The sequence below is a fragment of the Ctenocephalides felis genome, unplaced genomic scaffold (assembly GCF_003426905.1).
Source record: "Ctenocephalides felis isolate EL2017-DRISC unplaced genomic scaffold, ASM342690v1 CF-g0.4_SCAFFOLD_01886, whole genome shotgun sequence".
Classification (NCBI taxonomy): domain Eukaryota; kingdom Metazoa; phylum Arthropoda; class Insecta; order Siphonaptera; family Pulicidae; genus Ctenocephalides; species Ctenocephalides felis.
This window is the reverse complement of record NW_020538040.1, coordinates 144,399,046-144,417,439: the sequence shown is the minus strand read 5'-3', so window position 1 is coordinate 144,417,439 and position 18,394 is coordinate 144,399,046. Positions and strand designations below refer to the sequence as shown.

General features: G+C 31.2%; 1 protein-coding gene across 1 annotated transcript; it reads left to right on the top strand.

Moving 5' to 3' along the window:
* The first annotated feature begins 13,847 nt into the window (after window positions 1-13,847).
* Window positions 13,848-17,947, top strand: LOC113376020 (zinc finger protein rotund-like). The gene is made up of 2 exons (XM_026615952.1): window positions 13,848-14,129; window positions 16,488-17,947. The coding sequence occupies exons 1-2, from the start codon at window positions 13,848-13,850 to the stop codon at window positions 17,643-17,645; spliced, it is 1,440 nt and encodes a 479-aa protein (XP_026471737.1). The 3' UTR covers window positions 17,646-17,947.
* Window positions 17,948-18,394: the final 447 nt, after the last annotated feature.

Genomic DNA, 18,394 nt, shown 5'->3' with positions numbered 1-18,394 from the left:
TACAAAGGACCTCCCATTACTTGAAAATCTGACAATTGCTACATCGCTGACGATATTGCCATACTAAGCAGTAATCACAGTGCTGATCAGCTTCCCGACAAAACGCAAGAACTTATCAAAAACTACAAATGCTGCTTGCTAAATGGAAGATTTGCATAAATGAAACCAAATCAGTTCATATCACATTACCCTGAGAGAGGGTACGTGTCCTCCAATTTATTAAATAACGTCCAGATTCCGAAACAGAACATAGTGAAATATCTTGGTCTCCATTTAGATAGCAGACTTACTTGGAAAAGCCATATAAAAACAAAAAAGCAGCAAATAATGATCAAAATGAAAGAATTTGATTGGCTACTGCGTAAAAAGTCGAAGCTCTCTGTCGAAAATAAGTTGCTGCTATATAAATCGATTATTAAACCAATCTGGACCTACGGAATTGAGCTCTGGGGATGTGCTTACAAATCTAATGTAGCTATATGCAGAGAACTCAATCAAAAATTTTACGTACAATTCTTAATTCTCCGTGGTACGTGACAAATGAAACCATTCACAGCGACCTCAACATAAAACGGTGCAATTAACGTTTAAAGAAGTTAAGGAAAAATATAAGCGCAAACTGGACGAACATTTGAACCTTCTATAGTTGACATTACTCAACCTTTTGGCATTAGGAGGTTGAAACGACAATGGCCCTTAGACTTAGTCTTAGATTAGGTCTAATATATCATATTAATTGTAAAACTGAGAAGTTCTCATTGGAGCTCTTCTTAGGCATCACTCATAAATGTTGTCATTTTAGCTCATAGGAATCTTTATGTATTTCTGATTGCTAAATAAAACTGAGTTAAAAAAAAAAAAAAAAAAAAAAATGTTATTTCCATACGAATACTATCTAAAAGTTAGTATTAAGAGCTAAAACTTTCAGAGAATTGTGTTATCAATTTGGAACTGTTTGAGCCTTGGGAGCAAGGAAATTCGAAAATGTCCATATTAAGGATTGTTTCTATACAGCTGACGCACAGCTGATTGCTTGAAAAAAGGATCAAAGTTTTCAATATAAAAAAGTCAAATATTTCAAAAAGTCAAATTTTTCCAAAAATATCAAAATGATCAAATATCTAATTTTTCCAAAGTTATCAAAAAAAAAAAAAATTAGAGTTTTTTTAAAAATTTCAATTTTTGGTATGGAAAGTTTTAGTAATTTGCTTTAAAACATGATGCCATGCACTACTAGTTATTTTAATTCACTTAAGAGTCAAACTGAGACTCTTCATGACTTTGTAATACAATGCAATAATGTAGTTGGTTGTAAAAATTAAATAAGTTTTTGAAATTGGTTGCTGCTAAAATTTTTAGAAATAAATATTGATTGTTTTTATTTGAAAATCAAAAATTTATGTATAACGTAACATATGAATTTATTTTTAGATTAACGATAATGAGCAGGTTTTATATATATCTATAAAACTGTATATAAATTATATCGATCTAAATATCGTTATTTGCATTTGCAAAATTAGTTACGCCACAATAGAATTCTGGCAACATTCGATCCCCGACGCTTTCGAATATATCCTTTTAAAATATTCGTCTATGCACAATGACAATAGGACAAGAAAGGTCTTCAACGGACATTGCTGATTTATTAGAAATCTAGTCAACAAAATCTCGGGACCCATGGCCAGGGGTCGCATTTTACATTATAGGCCTAAACACAAGATCGATGCAGGAGATATGTTAGTATGCAGTTCGCACATTCCACAGAAATCCATTAGATAGAGAAATTTGGATTTGATCTCTTGGTCGATATAGATATAGATACAGATATAGATGTGTGTTCGTGCGAACATATCTGCGGTTTTGAGCTTAAATGATATTTAATTTTGTATAGAGAACGAAGATTTATTTATAAATCTTACATTATTGGTATGTTCTTTCAAGCTTAAATCCATGTAACTAAATTTGCTTCAATAAAATACAGCTTTATTGTATTCTTAGGTTTCTGTATACATTATGACCTTCATTCCGGAATAAAAATAAAAAGATTTGCACTAATTAAGATATACATGCACCGCACTATTAAATTTGAAATATAAATGTATAGGGTAGGGCGGGGCACAAAGCTCCAATTTGACTTTGAGCAGTTATCTTTATTGTATTAAGTATTATTTTTATTATTCAGAAATTTTATTTATTTTATTTATTAATTTTATTATTATTATTATTTGCTTTTATTTTATATTAAATCAACATACTACGGATATCATTTTAATGGAAATCCTATCCTTTCTTTGGTACTCTTTTTATTTAAATTTATATTATTGTTCATTATTGTTACTAGGCGTTAAATTATTTAGCAGTTGTAACGAATATGGTAATTAAAAAAAATCTTGTAAAAACCAAACCGATTATATCACAACAAATAACGCATATCAAACAAACTATTATCTGACTATGTTCATTGAAACTACCAGCTAATGATTTATCATTGTAGAAATGTGTTTTTTGCTGTTTCTTCAAAAATTTGTCGCCTGTTTTTTTTTACCCCATAAACGGGGTAAAATGGGACGGCCACGAGGCAAACTGGTCCAATGTTTTATTTTTAAACGTAAAAGGACTTTGCAAAATAATAGCTACATTATTCAACCAATACATATTATTAATTTCATGGGTAAATTTTCTACAAAGATAACACTGTATATAATCTTGATCTGGTATTTCGTCAGCAGAGTTGGAATAACTATTTATTTAATTTATTTTTTGTAAAATTTATTTTTTAAAATTAATTTCCTTTTTTATTTACTATTTTTTATTGTTCACCCCTTTACCAGAGTAAAGGTTCATTTGGTCCTTTTTACCCCACCCTAGTGTAAGCTTTCATAGAGGTTATATAAAAAAAACTATTAAATCTAAATTAAAATTAACAATACATCTTATAAAACAATTAAATAACAGATACCTAAGAATTATATTAAGGTTTCATAAATTAAACAACAGTGCTCATAACTTTACTTATAGATATTGGTGGTGGTGGACCTTTTTACGCGCGGACCTTTAAGCCCCGCTCTACCCTTTGTATATATTAATTTAACGCTCATAAATACCATCATTCTGTTTATTATTATTAACAAAGTCTATTATTATCTAATTATTATTAACAAAGATCAGTCTATTGCTCATGTGCAAACATTTTTTGCCTTGTAATTTACTAATAAACAAATTACTATTTTCAAGTATCATCCACAAAAAACCATTTTGTTTAGGTTGGTGTTAAATGTCAAGTATGAAATTTATTCAAATATGCGTTCACTTTTCATTATAAAAACTTGACGCGCGTCACCTTTTTTCCAAAAACTAAAAAAACTGTGCATTTTAAAAAAAATTCAAAGGTTCAAAATGAGGTTCAGACAGGTATTCGGAATATAATAACATAATGTGTAAGCAAATAGAGTAGTTTTGCCCTTTTTCATAGATCACTTTCATTTTATTAAAACGCACTGAAAAAAAAACTTGATAAAAACACGAAATTATAGCGGTAAATCGGAGTATACACTTGTACCCGGAGGGGATTTCACAGCAATAATATCATGATTTATAGTATTTTTTATTTAGGCGATTATCATTTTACTTTTTTTTACGAAGACACATTTGATGTTGTATTTCTAATTCATTGATTTTTTATAAATAATAAATGAAATAATGTTTCACACCTCTTTAAGAGATATTTATAGCATTAGGAAAATGAAAAAGAAAAAAAAAATACTTCTGTGATAAAACTTAATTTGTCGTTAATTTATTCTTACAAGATAAATATATGTGAATCGAAATAATGTTGATTTGTAATCAACATAGTTTTCATCAATCCTAATATTAAAAGCTTTAATGCCATAAACCATTTGTACATTTTACAATTTGCGATGCATTTTAACAAGCAGAAAAATCTAGATAATTACAAAAGTTAATTTATTTTTAAGTATATTATTTTTTTTTAAGTGCGGATTTGCTACAGAAGAGTTTAGATTAATTTAATATTCACTTTAAAAAATATCAAAGTACGAAATGATGTAAAGAATGTCAGTTATCAATGTAAATTATCAATGCCTTCAATCATTATTAGTATTTTTAACTACTTCAAAATAAGGTAAAAAAAATAAGAAAACTTATTCAAATATGAAAAAATGTTGTATTTTTGTTGCTTTTTTAGTTATATTGAAAATGTATGAATAATTGAATGAATAATAATATATTTTAAATAATTAAAAAATGAAGAAACTTATAAATTTATAAAAATATAAAATGTAATATAGGATAGAGCGGGGCTTAATGACACGCGAGTAAAAATGTTTACATCATTATCATACAAAAAAATGAAGTACAAATTTTTTTAATGATGCTATTTTAAAGTAAAAGGCAAAATATGTGTAATCAGTCATGAGATAAACAAAAAAGTATCAGTATTTATAATACCAAAAGTAGTTTTTTCGTTGGTAGTTCTTTTTGTTTTGAGTTTTTGTATTTAGTTTATGATAATTGTATTCAATTTTTAGGTATACGTTATTTGTTTTATTAGATGTATTCTTATTTTTAAGTTAGATTCAACAGCTTTTTATATAACGTTTATGAAAGCTTACATGTGGGTAGGGTGAAAAGGACCGACTCAATCTTTATATTGGCAAATGTGTAAAAATTGTGTAAAAAATTTGTAAAAATTGTTAAGTAAGTTAAAAAAGCAATTTTTTCAGCTTTACATAAAATAAGACAAAAAATTATGTAATATAATTAATTTAATGGTTAGACTTCTGGTGATGAATATTTTTTTGGAAATACCAGATCCAGGTTATATACAATGAAACCTTTGTAAAAAATGTTCTCATCAAATTTGTATTTCACATTGTTTAAATAATGTAATTATTATTTGCTATTATTTCGTAAAATCCCTTTACAATTAAAAAAGGACGTTGGATCTGTTTGCTTCCTGGCTGTCCCTTCATACCCCGCCTTTGAGGCGAAAAGGAACAAATTTAGGTAGATAATAAAAAAACATATTTCTATAATTAGTTTTTCTATAATTATTCAGTTGACTGGGAATTTTACTGAACATAGTTCGATAATTGTTTATTCGATACATGTTATGTGTTGCATGTAGTTCATTTAGTTTAGACAGTATAATTACTGAAAGTCAAATTGGACTTATTTGCCCCGCTTGAGGAGCAATAGAAAAGTTAGATTTGTATGTAAATTTATCTTATAGCAAGTTGTTCGGTAGTTAAAGCTTATAAACTCACAATTTAAAGAATGTTTACATTATTCTCTCTCTCCTTGATTTGTGTATTGTCGGTCATTAAAATTTCGACGCCGCTGTGTTAAAAGCAATAATAATCGTTACAATAATTAACCACGGACCCCCATTCATAAAAAGGCAACCACTGATGTGTAACTTAGGAACAGGTTTCAATATCCGGTGCACTTCTAATATGTATGTATTCAAGTTTTTTTTGACGTAGATGCGAGATTAGAAATAGAATAAAAAAAATGCTTAATCTAAGAGATATTAGCGTCTTATAAATGTATTGAGATATAGAACGCGCACATCGGATGAATGAAGTCGGACCGTACAATTTTTTTTCATCAAAAATCAATAATAATTATTGCACAGTGAAGACTTAATAAATCGAGAATTAATTTATTGCGACACATTTGAGGCAACTTTTATTACTTAAAGATTTGAAATTAATTTGTAATCTAAAAGTTCCCCGTTGTATTTTTTGTAACAATCATACAGAATACAGAAATAAGAGATTGAAATAATAGAAAATTTATATTTGTAATTATTAGAGTGATTATACTAAATCAAATAAATTACATCACAACACATAATACGTGTCAATCAAACAACAATCTGACTATGTTCAGTAAATTCATCATTCATCATTGTAGCAATATGTGCTTTTGCTATTTCTCAAACATTTGTGAACTAGTCTTTTTCACCCCATAGGCTGGTAAAAAGGAATAGTCATCGGGCAAGTAGATACAATGTCTTCAACCAATGCAAACTATAAATTTCTTAGGTACATTTTTTACAGAAATAACACTGTATACAACCTTGATCTAGTATTTTGTCAGAAATAATCATTAGCATGATTAGAAGAAGTATTTATTTAACCTATCTTTTGTCCAATTGCTTTTTTTAAATTTAATTTTCTGTTTTATTTACTATTTTTATTATGTACACCTTTGCTAGGGTAAAAGGTTAGTTGGTTCTTTTTACCCCACTCACATGTAAGCTTTTATAGAACTTATATGAAAAATCTGTTGAATCTGGCTTAAAAATAAATATACATCTTAAAAAACAATTAAATAACGTATACCTCAAAGTTATATTATGGTTTCGTAAACTAAACAACAGTGCTCACGACCAAAATAACTATCAGCTACAAAAAATACTTTTTGCATGAATTTTCAAACATTGCCGTTTATCTCATGATAACGTTGTCGTAAGAATCAATCATATACACATTTTTTCATCTACTTTCAAATATTGTTGTTAATTTTTTTTTACCTGTACTTGTTTTTGAGTTATTGATGAAGGTCCTTTAAGCCCTGCTCTACCCTAAATCCTAAACTGCACTAAAGAATAAGCAAGTACTTTTTTCCAAATTTTACTTCCGGGGAAAAAACAAATAATGGTAATGATTAAATTAAATTTAATATTATCATTAATCTTAAGAATAATTACAAAATGCTAATGTTACAAATATAAATTAGTCTGCCTTTACCAAAATCTACTACTCAATTAATCCAGTAAGAAATAATTTTTAAATTTTACATCTTAAGTTATTAATAGACATGAATTTGGCAGACCAAAAATTAAATTAATTTGGCAAGCTCAATTAATTTTTCGACTATTTTCCAATATCAAACTTTTACGAACAATGAGAAAATTTAATTTAAACCTGCTTTTATACAATTTCAAAGCGATATTATAGCATGAGTAATCTGTTAATTTATGATTCTGCTTTTAATATTGATTTAAATCTGTTTTTAATTACGACTGACTGCGCACGGTAATAATAATTATTTAAAGGTTTTTTCGCATAATGAGAGCATGTGATTCTATGAAATGTCAACATTTCTGATTAAATGTCTAATAAACTTTGTATAATTACTCGTGATATGAAGTGAACAGTAATTTCATATATCAACTCGATCATTTATAAATCAAAAGCGTAGAAAAAAGCAACTATATTCCATGCGAATAGTCACAGACTTATTAAAATTCATTAATTATAATTATGCTTACGTTTATTATTACTGATGTAAATATTATTTGGTTTTTAATTAGTGCTACTTTGTATTGAATCTTTTATATTAAAATACATTTTGACTAAATATTAGTATTTTTGATGTTGGTAATTATATAGTTGAACTAGTGGTGCATGGCATGGTGCCTTAAGGCAAATTGCTGAATCTTCTCGTACCGTAATTTAAAATTTTTTAAAATTAAAAAAAAATTAGAACTTTGAAAAAATTAGATTTTTGAGAGTATTGAAATTTAAAAAAATGGATTTAAAAAAAAAAAATATTTTAAATTTTTTTGAAAATCTAGATTTTTTCAAAGCAATCACGCTGCGTAGTTGCTTTAAAGATAAAATATTAAAGCGCGTAAGCGCCGCTTTGTGCAGTCTAATGGCACATTATAAATCCTGATACGGAAAAAAATTGTACTTATTATTAAAATCTCTGACTTTTGGTGGTAGATTTTTTGAATCAACGCCATATTAATCTGAAATGCTAAAAATTTGCTTTATCGTCGCTCTAATCCAGTCATTATATCTGTATTCCTCCGCACATATATACATGTGTTCCAATGTTTATAATATATAGAATTATCGTATTTATTAATATTTATTTAATATTTCTTGTTGGTCTACATCATATTGAACTTTCACGTTACTCATTCGGAAACTGTTTTCGATTATGATCAAGTTGGCGTTGGATTATGATTAAGCAGCGGCCGTAATTAAATTCTTATGCAAGAAACTATTTCAATGATCCATGACTACCTTTAATCACCGTGTAAATACATGAAATTTTACATCAGATCAGCTAATCCATTGCAGGCTGATTACAATATAAAATCAACAAATGTGAAAATAATTGTTGAAAATTAATAATAATAATAAAACACTTGTGTGAAACAGTCACACTGCAAACACTTCTGTTTTTTTAAAATAGGTTAAGTTTAAATAAAGCAATTTTACAAGAGATATATTAAATTATTAGTTAGTTCAACTCTGCTGATGAATATTTGTGACAAAATACCAGATCAAGTTTATATACGGTGTAATCTTTGTTAAAAATTAGACCAAAAAATCTTTATTTTGGTTAAATAATTGAGCTTTTGTTCTTAAAATTCCTTTAAAATTAAAAATAAAACATTGAATCTGCTTGTCTGATGTCTGCCTTTTTTACCCATCCTTTATTTACAAAAATTCCAAATTTTAGAAAAATAGTAAAAAAACACATTTTTAACTTCCCGTAGGGTAGTTATAGTAATGGGCCGAAAATCGAAAATGAAAATTTTTGTGACGTTTGACGTTTTGAAGGTTTCTGAACATTTTGGAAACCTCAGAAAAAAATGGATATGTGTGTTTTGTATGTCCGCATTTTTTCGTCCACGTTTTCGGGCGCACGGATTCACCGATTTGAATGGTTCAAAAAGCATTCGAGTCCTATTGATAGGAAGATGTGCTGAGTTTTTGGCAAAGGCAGGTCCAGCCATTACGGAAATACGGAGCAAAGAGTGCAGAAAATACAAATCGTGTTTTTTAGAGAACGGAGTATCCGATTTGAATGATCTAAAAAGCATTCAATTTGTAATGATTGGGAAAAAGGGGTGATTAGTTTTTGGCAAAGACAGGTTCAATCCTTTCGAAGATACAGAGCTAAATATACAAAAAATGGTTGTTTTTGAAAGAACTAAGCGTCGGATTTGAATAGTTCAAAAAACTTTCTGCTTGTTTCAACAAAATAATTGCTTTTGGAAAAAAAAATTTTGTTTCAAATTTTTTTTTTCTAAAAAAAATATTTTTTGTATATTGAAAATAATTCAGATGTTAATTTTAATTTGGATTAAAGTTCTAATATACTTTAAACAAATAATTTCAACTTTGCAATTCAGTTTATATAAGACATTGTTACAGTATTTATAAAAATTTATTTGAAAATATTTAATATTTCTCGAACATTTTGTTACAGTACGGGAAGTTCCAGCAATTTGCCTTAAGGCACGATGCCATGCACCCCACTAATTATAATTAGGAATGAACTGCAAATTTTATTGAACATTGAACAAGTTTGATAGTTATTTGTTTGATACGTGTTGCGTGTTGTGATATAGTTTATTTGATTTAGGCAGAATAATTGCTTAAAGTCAAATTGGACTTTTGTGCCCCACTCTACTCTACTTATAAATGTTGTTTCATTAAATTGAACTACAAGAAGCAAGTTGAACTTGTGTCTTATACTAGCGATGGATTTACCTATAACCGACTGGTATTAATATTTCGATCCAAAGCTCATCGCGACGGCGATATAATTCGATCAGAAATTTTACAGATTTATATCTCATCGATTCAGTATTGTTTGCATATCTGTCCGTGTACCTTCAATAAACGTTGGTCTGTTTTATGATGTTTTCCACCGTTTATTGTATACCTAATAAATATCGGTGTCATAAACTCTCGAATCTTGTCGAATTGCGTAGTGCGCCAACATAAATTTGTTATCGAGTCTCGAACAGGTACGCCGTCGCAATTCATTCAGAACGAGTTATATTGAACCAAATGTTTCAATAAAATTCCCAAAGATCATTAATTCATTTTCAAATTTGAAACATTAACATGTGGCCATCGTCGATTTGCGATGAAAGCGGAAGTGCGAGGAACAAAAACTTGATTTATTGTTTTAAAACTTTTTTTAGCTCAAACGTCTATCAGCATATGAGAAGTTTTCTTTGACCGGTGAATTATAAAAGGTGATGTTGACTCATGAGTTTTTTCTCTTTGAATTCAATCTAATTGAGGTAATGTTGTTGAAACTAAAAACGATCCATATATATTTATGCAGCAGATAAATAAATAGATTGTTTTGTTAATTAAATTAACATAATGTTAATTAAAAAAACATAATGCACTCTTTGATGACAAACTTATAACTGGTTATAAAATAAGTCTGTAAGTGATTATTTGAAATGCTGTAAACAAAAACACAAAACAACTTATATTAATAATACATAACTCTATACTAAATTACATACCTATAATTTGAAAAACAAATATTTACTCAATGACATTATTTAAAGTTTAGTTTAGAAAAAATAATACATAGTTGTAGTTAGAGGCTAATCAAGTCATAACTTATAAATTTTTCAATAGATTTAAAAGAAAGTTCTTCAAAACCTTAAGTAAAAAATTTATAAAATTTCTTTTTTCTATTTTTTTTATGCAATAGCAATTCATTGAAAAGCATAATATTCAATCCATCTAAAGTGAGTTATAATATGGGACTTTTAGCAAATTTGTATCTTGGGTTGTAATAATTAGATTTGGTATTTAAACTTAAATTAAACAGATTTGCAATATTTTTATAAAACAAAGGGTAATTATGAGAAAATTGCAAGGATTGGTTAAGATCATGGAAAAAAGGTCGACAAGAGGTAGAGTAATAGACGACAGGGAAAATATAATTCTAATTGCATTTTTCTGTATTTGAATTCCGTAAATTACATGTAAATAAAAATATGAATAATACATCGTAAAAAAGCTCTTTTTGCTTACTTTCATTTTTAAACTACGAAACATGAAACAGATTTTTGATAATTTATTATTTAAATCGTTAATAATGTGAAAATCTCACATTGAAAAAACTGAAAATTTCAAATTGTCTCTTAAATGTATTCCAAGAATTTTAGTATTTTTTAAAAACTCATAAGTGTTATTAAAGATGTACTTCAAATAAGACAACTAATTTTATTTGTAGTATGAAAAGAATAAATTTTGTTTTCTTATTCAACACAAGATTATTAATGTGAAACCAATGTGAAACTGAGAGCCTGACATGATTAAGTTTTGCTATTAGTTAATCCTGAGTTTTTGCTTTAATAATTAATATATGCCAAGTTATACATTCGGCTAGTTTATAAGTAACATTGCAATCAATTCAAGATCAAATAAATAAAATGTCAAGTAAACTACAAGAATTTTTATATCTACTAATTAAATTTTTTTATGATTACTATTTGTGAAATAAAGTATTTCGTAAGTTTGAGATTAACATTGAAACATGGATTAAGTTGAGTGATATTGATGTTTCTTGCATTTTAAAAATTCTTGTACTAAACAATGTGTGTGAAACGTTAAAATCCCTCATTCGTTTCGTCAAATAAGTTCCAGATGCCCGGAGCCCGGGCTGTAAATTAAACAGAAATAACGCGACCATGATTCGACAATATTGATATATTTAACATTGGGTGGAGCGTAACTCCTCCGATCTGTAAAAATGCGACGGAGGCGAGAAAACCATGATTCAACGACTGGAAACATTTAAAATATCTGGCACTGCATGCGAGAAACTCTTTTAAATCAGATTATTGCATTTATATTATTTCAATCGTCTAATTGTAACAATATTTGCTATAACTTTTATATCTTTATCACTATTTTTATGATATTTGTAGAAGCTACTATTGTCATTTACATATCATTCAACTAAATACTTATTTTTTGACTTACTAGATGTTCACTAAGGACTGTTGCAAATTATATAGCAGAATAAAAAAAATAAAAAAATTCAATATTTATAAATTTTTAAAATAATAAGTAATATTTTTATTTGCAACAATCATATTATATTCGAGATTGAATACAAACGAGTGTACGCATTTTATTTATTGAATGCTTACAAGCAGAACTCTAATTACAGAGTAATTCCCAAGTTCAATTTACCATTGAATTTTTATTTACTATAAAGATTTTGATAATTTTTTGTTCTTCTGATCTTTTAGTATGTCGCTTCTTGTATAACTTGCTTAGGATTTCACACACCAGCAATGCATTAATGCTACCGGCGTTCGAATCCATACAAAAAGCTTTTTTTGTGCAATTGGTATCTTCCACCTGTTATGAAACAAAATCAAGGATAATTTGAAATCGAAAAGGTAGTATACGTATCACGGGTGCGTTCAGGTACGAAGGAGTAAAAGGACACAGGTTTTTAAAAGCGGTGCTTTTTGATTGTCAGCATTTATAGCATATGTAGTCTGCTATAGACTTCGCCTAGAACTTTTTTTATATAGACATTGTTTGTTTATGGAATTAAATGATAAATGATAAATTGTAAAATATTTAAACATATACTATTTTTTTATAACGCAGAACTAGAAATGCTTAAATAAATAGCAATGATTAAAAACCGAGTAAAACATAAAAGCGACCATAAAAACTTTTTTCTAGTTACTGCATACAGATTGTAATAATAAAGACTAGTTTTTATGTTAGTTTCTTTTACAACAACATCCTATATTTTACAAGCGAAAGGGTTAAACGATTGCCACTTTCCCAAATCCACTTGCGCTTGTAAATATTATTGCTTCATTTATAGCGTTTTTTATCATTTACGGAGGGTCCATCTTTTCACTATCTAACCGAATACAGAAAAAAGCGACGTTTGTCATTCCTCCAGAATATCACCCCTGTCTGTAAAAAGTTAGCACCGGGCAGTCGTTTCGGGGCCCGCGGTCATTAGGGGTATTGATTTTGCTGTTTTAATTCAACACCGCCCTCCGCGAGGATACGGTCTCATTCATCGGCGTTTTATTTTTTCGGCTGTTTTTAAATCCGAACGTGTCGTCCGGGTTGAAAAAAAGCGGCCCCACTGAATTCAAATGAGCGAAGTGTTCTCGATGCAATGCAGTCGTGTGCGTGTCACGACACCCCCTCGTCGGAGACTTGCGTTGGAGGTTCGAACGCGAAGTTCTCTGATCCAGCAGTCGGTGTCGGCGGTCGACGCTCGGGGCAGTCGTCGATGTCAGGATAGCAGTGATGTCGTAGTATATGTGTAACAGTCTCTTAATTGCATTATAATGTGCTCGAGGTTCGGGCAAGCCAAGCCAAGCCAAGCCAAGCCGGCAAGATGTGCATGCAGCGTCTCATTCTACCGTTCGGGCAGACGCTGCCTCGTACTCCACCTCTCCATCCCTAAGCGTGTCCTCTCGTTACGCAACACCCCGTGTCTCTGTTCCCCTTCCCGCGCGCCAGAGACGGCCCCCTCTCCGCGCGGACCGTGCGCGCTGCGCCTATCCCCGCATTTTTTGCCTTTCCCGACGCGCGAGATCTAACTTTGAGGACCGAACTTTTTCTGGGAGGCCAAACCAGTTGAGTTTTTGCTTCCGAACGAGCAGCATTACTCTACGGGTTAAGTTGCGCTTCTTTGTTTGTTTGTTTTTTATGTTGGTTCGCTCTGATCAAAGTGTTGTGCTTTGTTGACATAAGTGCATGTAACATTTTAAGACGGTGATCGTTCAAGCAAAAACAATCGACGACCCTTTTGTTTTTAAGCGAAGGTGTCGTTAATAATAAACATATTAAGATTATATAGTTACAAGTGTTTGTGTGTGTGGTGGTTGAGTCGCTACGCGTGACATCGCAGTGCATGTCGTGCGCGACGTTGACGTTTTGGAGGAGTCCCGTACAGTGTTCGGTGGGCAGACATCGTGCACGCTGGAGGGCGGACGTGCAATTGATTACAGGCCCGCCGGGGGTCTGGACTATCACAATTCTCCTCTGATGGCAGAAATACCTGCCGGCGATTACGGACACGTGCATCGATCGATAGATCAATTGCGTTCGATGAACGCACTGAACGAACGAGGACACTCATTAAGCGTGACAGATTTACGTCCGTTGGAATACAAACCGTACGCTGACAGGCCGGACGACCGGGACGGATCCGGCATAAGCAGGAATGGAGATCGGGATGATTCAGGAGCCGGCAAGCAATCATACAGTGCACCATCGACGCCCCCGACCCCTTTATCAGTGGCCGATGCACAATTGCAGGACTCCAAGGTACTTACACATTTCTGCGATGCGAGCACGTGGTGCCCGGCGGCGCCGTTCGGTGGTGTGTGATATAAGAAAACGCACGAGTTCGGCGCGCACACGTGCTCTCTCTTGAGATATCGCGTACCCTCCCCCGCAAGCCACGGCGTCGCGTGTGCACATGTGCTCCACTGCCTTCATTCATGCACAAAGCACAAATACGCGACTCTCGTGTTTACTCCATTGCGCCGATTTGCGATTTGATTTATTTTAGCCCGTTGTACCCCGTTGTACCCCGTTCCATTATCACGCGTATAAATGCAATTGCTTTGCGAATCTGAATAGACATAGTCACAGGCGAAAAACTTAAATTTAAATTGTTATACAATTAATAATAAGTTTTATATTAATACATTTAAACATACCCGAATTTTGTGTTATACAATCTGATTAATCACATTTACGTGTTTGAATAATTGTACTAAATTGTCGTTCTTCTCAAATTAATGATTTCAATATAAAACGCGACGAAATAAATTCGCTATAAATGTAAATTCTAAATAAATAAGTGTATTAAAGCTTTTGAAAATCTGTCGTATATTTTGTGTAAATTTTGTGATACACTTTTCAATGTGTTTCGTTGTGTGTCTTCTGCTTAAAAATTCACATTCCTTCAACTTGTTTGTCGATCCTGGCTGTTGCGTGAAACGGACCGTTCTATTTTGTTTCGTCTACGATTTCTCTTTGTGAATGTTTACTTAACACCCTTAGAATAGCGAAACGAATTTTTGGAACATATTTTACGTATTCAGCAAATGTGATCTTGTACTATATACGCTTCATAATTGCCATAATTGAAAATTGAAATATATAAAATACGACATATGATGTCAAAAAATAACAGCTTTTTATATTTACATCAAATTGTTTTTTTTTAATGTATAACTTGTTAAAGTATTTAAAAAAATGATATAAAGAAAAATCCATACAATTGACAAATATAAACTAAACATGAAATGATATAAATACTTTTTATTTTAAAACAAATCCTAAATAATTCTGAACCTTGTTAACAACTTAGGTGATTAAAATATTTCGTGTAACTGACAAATATCAAATCTTAAAATTATTGCCCAATATTTAGTAAATGAATGAAATAGAAATAATAAAACCATAGTTAAATAAAAAAATAAAACCGACGTTCAATAGAAAAAAATATGACCATCGTTTTACCGATAGTATAAAACGGGAAATAACCGTGTTCGTTTACTTAATTGTTTTGTCATTAAATTAAGGTTCATGTGGTTATTTATACTTTTACGATAAACACTACAAAATAACTTACAGATAAATTAGTAAATTCAGTGCATAATTTACATCATTAATTTTAACTTCAATAGAAATATATATTTCATAATTAAGCTTATTCATGAAAGATGTTATAAACAGACAAATTTGCAAGGATATAACGTGAATGAGGACCTTGTGGATTTGTACATATATTTTTACTACAATGATTTATTAATAGAATAACATATCTTAGTCTATTAATCATTGTTGGTCGAAATTTTCATTTACTTACAATATAATTACGAAACTTAACTAGATTTTTAATATAACAGTTTGAATTGCGTTACGTTTTTGTATATAATGAAACTAATTTTACCATATAATCTACTAATCCACTAATCATCCTGTGTATCAAGTGTCTTCTGTATTGAATGTTTAAATGTTTTTAATTATAATAAAATATAAAATAATAAAATTTAAAATAATATTTTTTACGTTCTGCTATCAAATCAATAAATAATATTACAAAACGTATAGTAAATGTAATCATGTCAAATAAATATACTATCACTTTATTTTTAATTCGATATTAAAAACACGCTATTGGAAATTTATCGACCAATCGAATAAATTTTACGAATTTAAAATATTGCTAATCGATATAAAAATGTTTTTCGTGAATCTTATATATAAAACCATGTGGCGATAAATGCGTTAATTTATCGCGAAAAAATTAAATTTATTTATCAGAAAATTGTGACAACAAAGATATACATAAAATTACTGAATTAGTGATAATTGAAATTTCAATATTAGTGATAGATTGTTTCAATGTACAAACTTATTTGTAATAATAAATTATTTTATTTATAACAATTTTTATTGAAGTAATTTTAGTATTTTATTTTACGCATTCATACGCGATGGATGCAAATGCATAGTGCAACAAGACGTTAATTTTGTGTTCAATAAAATAAAACGATTAATAAGATAACGCATATGTAGTATATATTGAAAAGTTAATAGTATGAATTATGTAATCCATCCTTAATTGCAAGTTAGTTCTTTGCTCTAATGTTTGTTTTTATTTTTCAGATATTTGGATCGAAAGCTGATCTCCAATTGCATACGCAAATACACATGCGGGAAGCGAAGCCCTATAAATGTTCGCAGTGCTCAAAATCATTTGCCAACTCCAGCTACCTGTCTCAGCATACGAGAATCCATTTGGGCATTAAGCCGTACCGCTGCGAGATATGCCAGCGGAAATTCACTCAACTATCACATCTGCAGCAGCATATTCGCACGCATACCGGGGATAAGCCGTACAAGTGCAGACATCCGGGCTGCCAAAAAGCATTCTCGCAGCTATCCAACCTCCAATCTCATTCACGTTGCCACCAAACCGACAAACCCTACAAGTGTAATTCTTGCTATAAATGCTTCTCGGACGAACCATCACTATTGGAACATATACCCAAACACAAAGAATCAAAACATTTGAAGACACACATATGCCAATACTGTGGCAAATCGTATACGCAAGAAACGTATCTCACGAAACACATGCAAAAGCATGCGGAGCGCACCGATAAGCGGCCACCCATAACCGGCCTCGGTCCTGGTGTACACAGAGGACACCACGGTTTGGGATCTGATGGACCCCCATTGCCTGGCGGCGATCACCCATATTGGCCAAAAGTCAGCCCAGATTCAGCCGCTGGTTTGGCTGAGGCCATGCAACAACATGAGTTTGCTCAACAACATCCCGCACCCGATCATCACTTGCAACATCACCGAGGTTTATTAGATCATCATCATCACCATCACCGCATGAACGGTGACGCAAGCGACGAATTGGCTGCAGCGCGGCAACATAGTCTGGGACTAGGTGGCCATCCTCACGCGGGACACGGCTCGCAGGGCGATCCACCTGCGCCACCTTCCACTCCAGTAGCATCTGCACCACCGAATTCTGCATTCACCCCAATCAACTCGATGGCGCCTCACCTGAATCCGCTTAATTCTCACCTCAACCACCATCAGCTGTCGCAGCGACCGTATCTCTACGACACGATTGGCTTCCAAAAGCAGACCGGACCGCAGAATCCTGGTGGCAATGCGTTTCCTAATCAATTGATCTCTCTGCACCAGATACGAAACTACGCGCACCAGCCCGGTCCAGGACTTATGGGCGGCGACCACTTATTGGGCGTAGGAGTCGGAGTACCTATGAAGGACAAAGCTCAGTAACGAGTTGAAGTCCACAAATGTTTTACTCATTGTGCTGTATATAGATAGTATTATTACTGGGACCCTTGTGTTAATGTGCCCTTTCTTAATATGGATACTTGTGTTATGTGCGTGTACTATAGGTTTCATTTAATTAAATAAATTTATTAAATTCTATTAGATAAGGTTATCATGCGGCATATTTATTAAATAATTGCGGCCTTTTTTGTTATTGTTGAACTGTTTCTGTTATAAATTTTGCACTGATTTTTTTAGTGCAATGTCGGATGGATATGCTTGTCTTTATATTGGCCGGATGTTGAAGCGAGACTGTTAGCATTAGTGGCGCCATCCGGGGTCGCGTTCCGGAAACGAATTTCCGCGCAAAAATCATTTTTCGGAAGGCGACCACGGACTACACGGCGCTGATCAAATATATTTAATATGTATATACATATATATATTTAGACATACACTTATCTATATATGTATATACATACATGCATAGAATGTACATATATTTAACTTAATAGTACGAACATATTGATTAATAAATTTATATAGACAAGATTGAACCCGTGCGGTTTGTGATTTTACCATACTTAATTTTTATGTTTTAAATGTAGATTTTTATTGTACATTATCAAAAAAACATGACATTTTCTAATAAATATATATTATATTATTTGAATACAATATTTAGTATTATTTATTTAGGTTTTAGTGTTTAAGAATATTTCTACGGTGGTTTCATGTAGGTTTCTCTACAT

What these genes read in the sequence shown, in the direction of transcription:
- LOC113376020 (XM_026615952.1), top strand. Translation starts at nt 13,848, where the DNA reads ATGGCAGAAATACCTGCCGGCGATTACGGACACGTGCATCGATCGATA. An exon ending in CACAATTGCAGGACTCCAAG is followed by an intron (nt 14,130 to 16,487) that starts GTACTTACACAT and finishes TTTATTTTTCAG; the next exon opens with ATATTTGGATCGAAAGCTGA.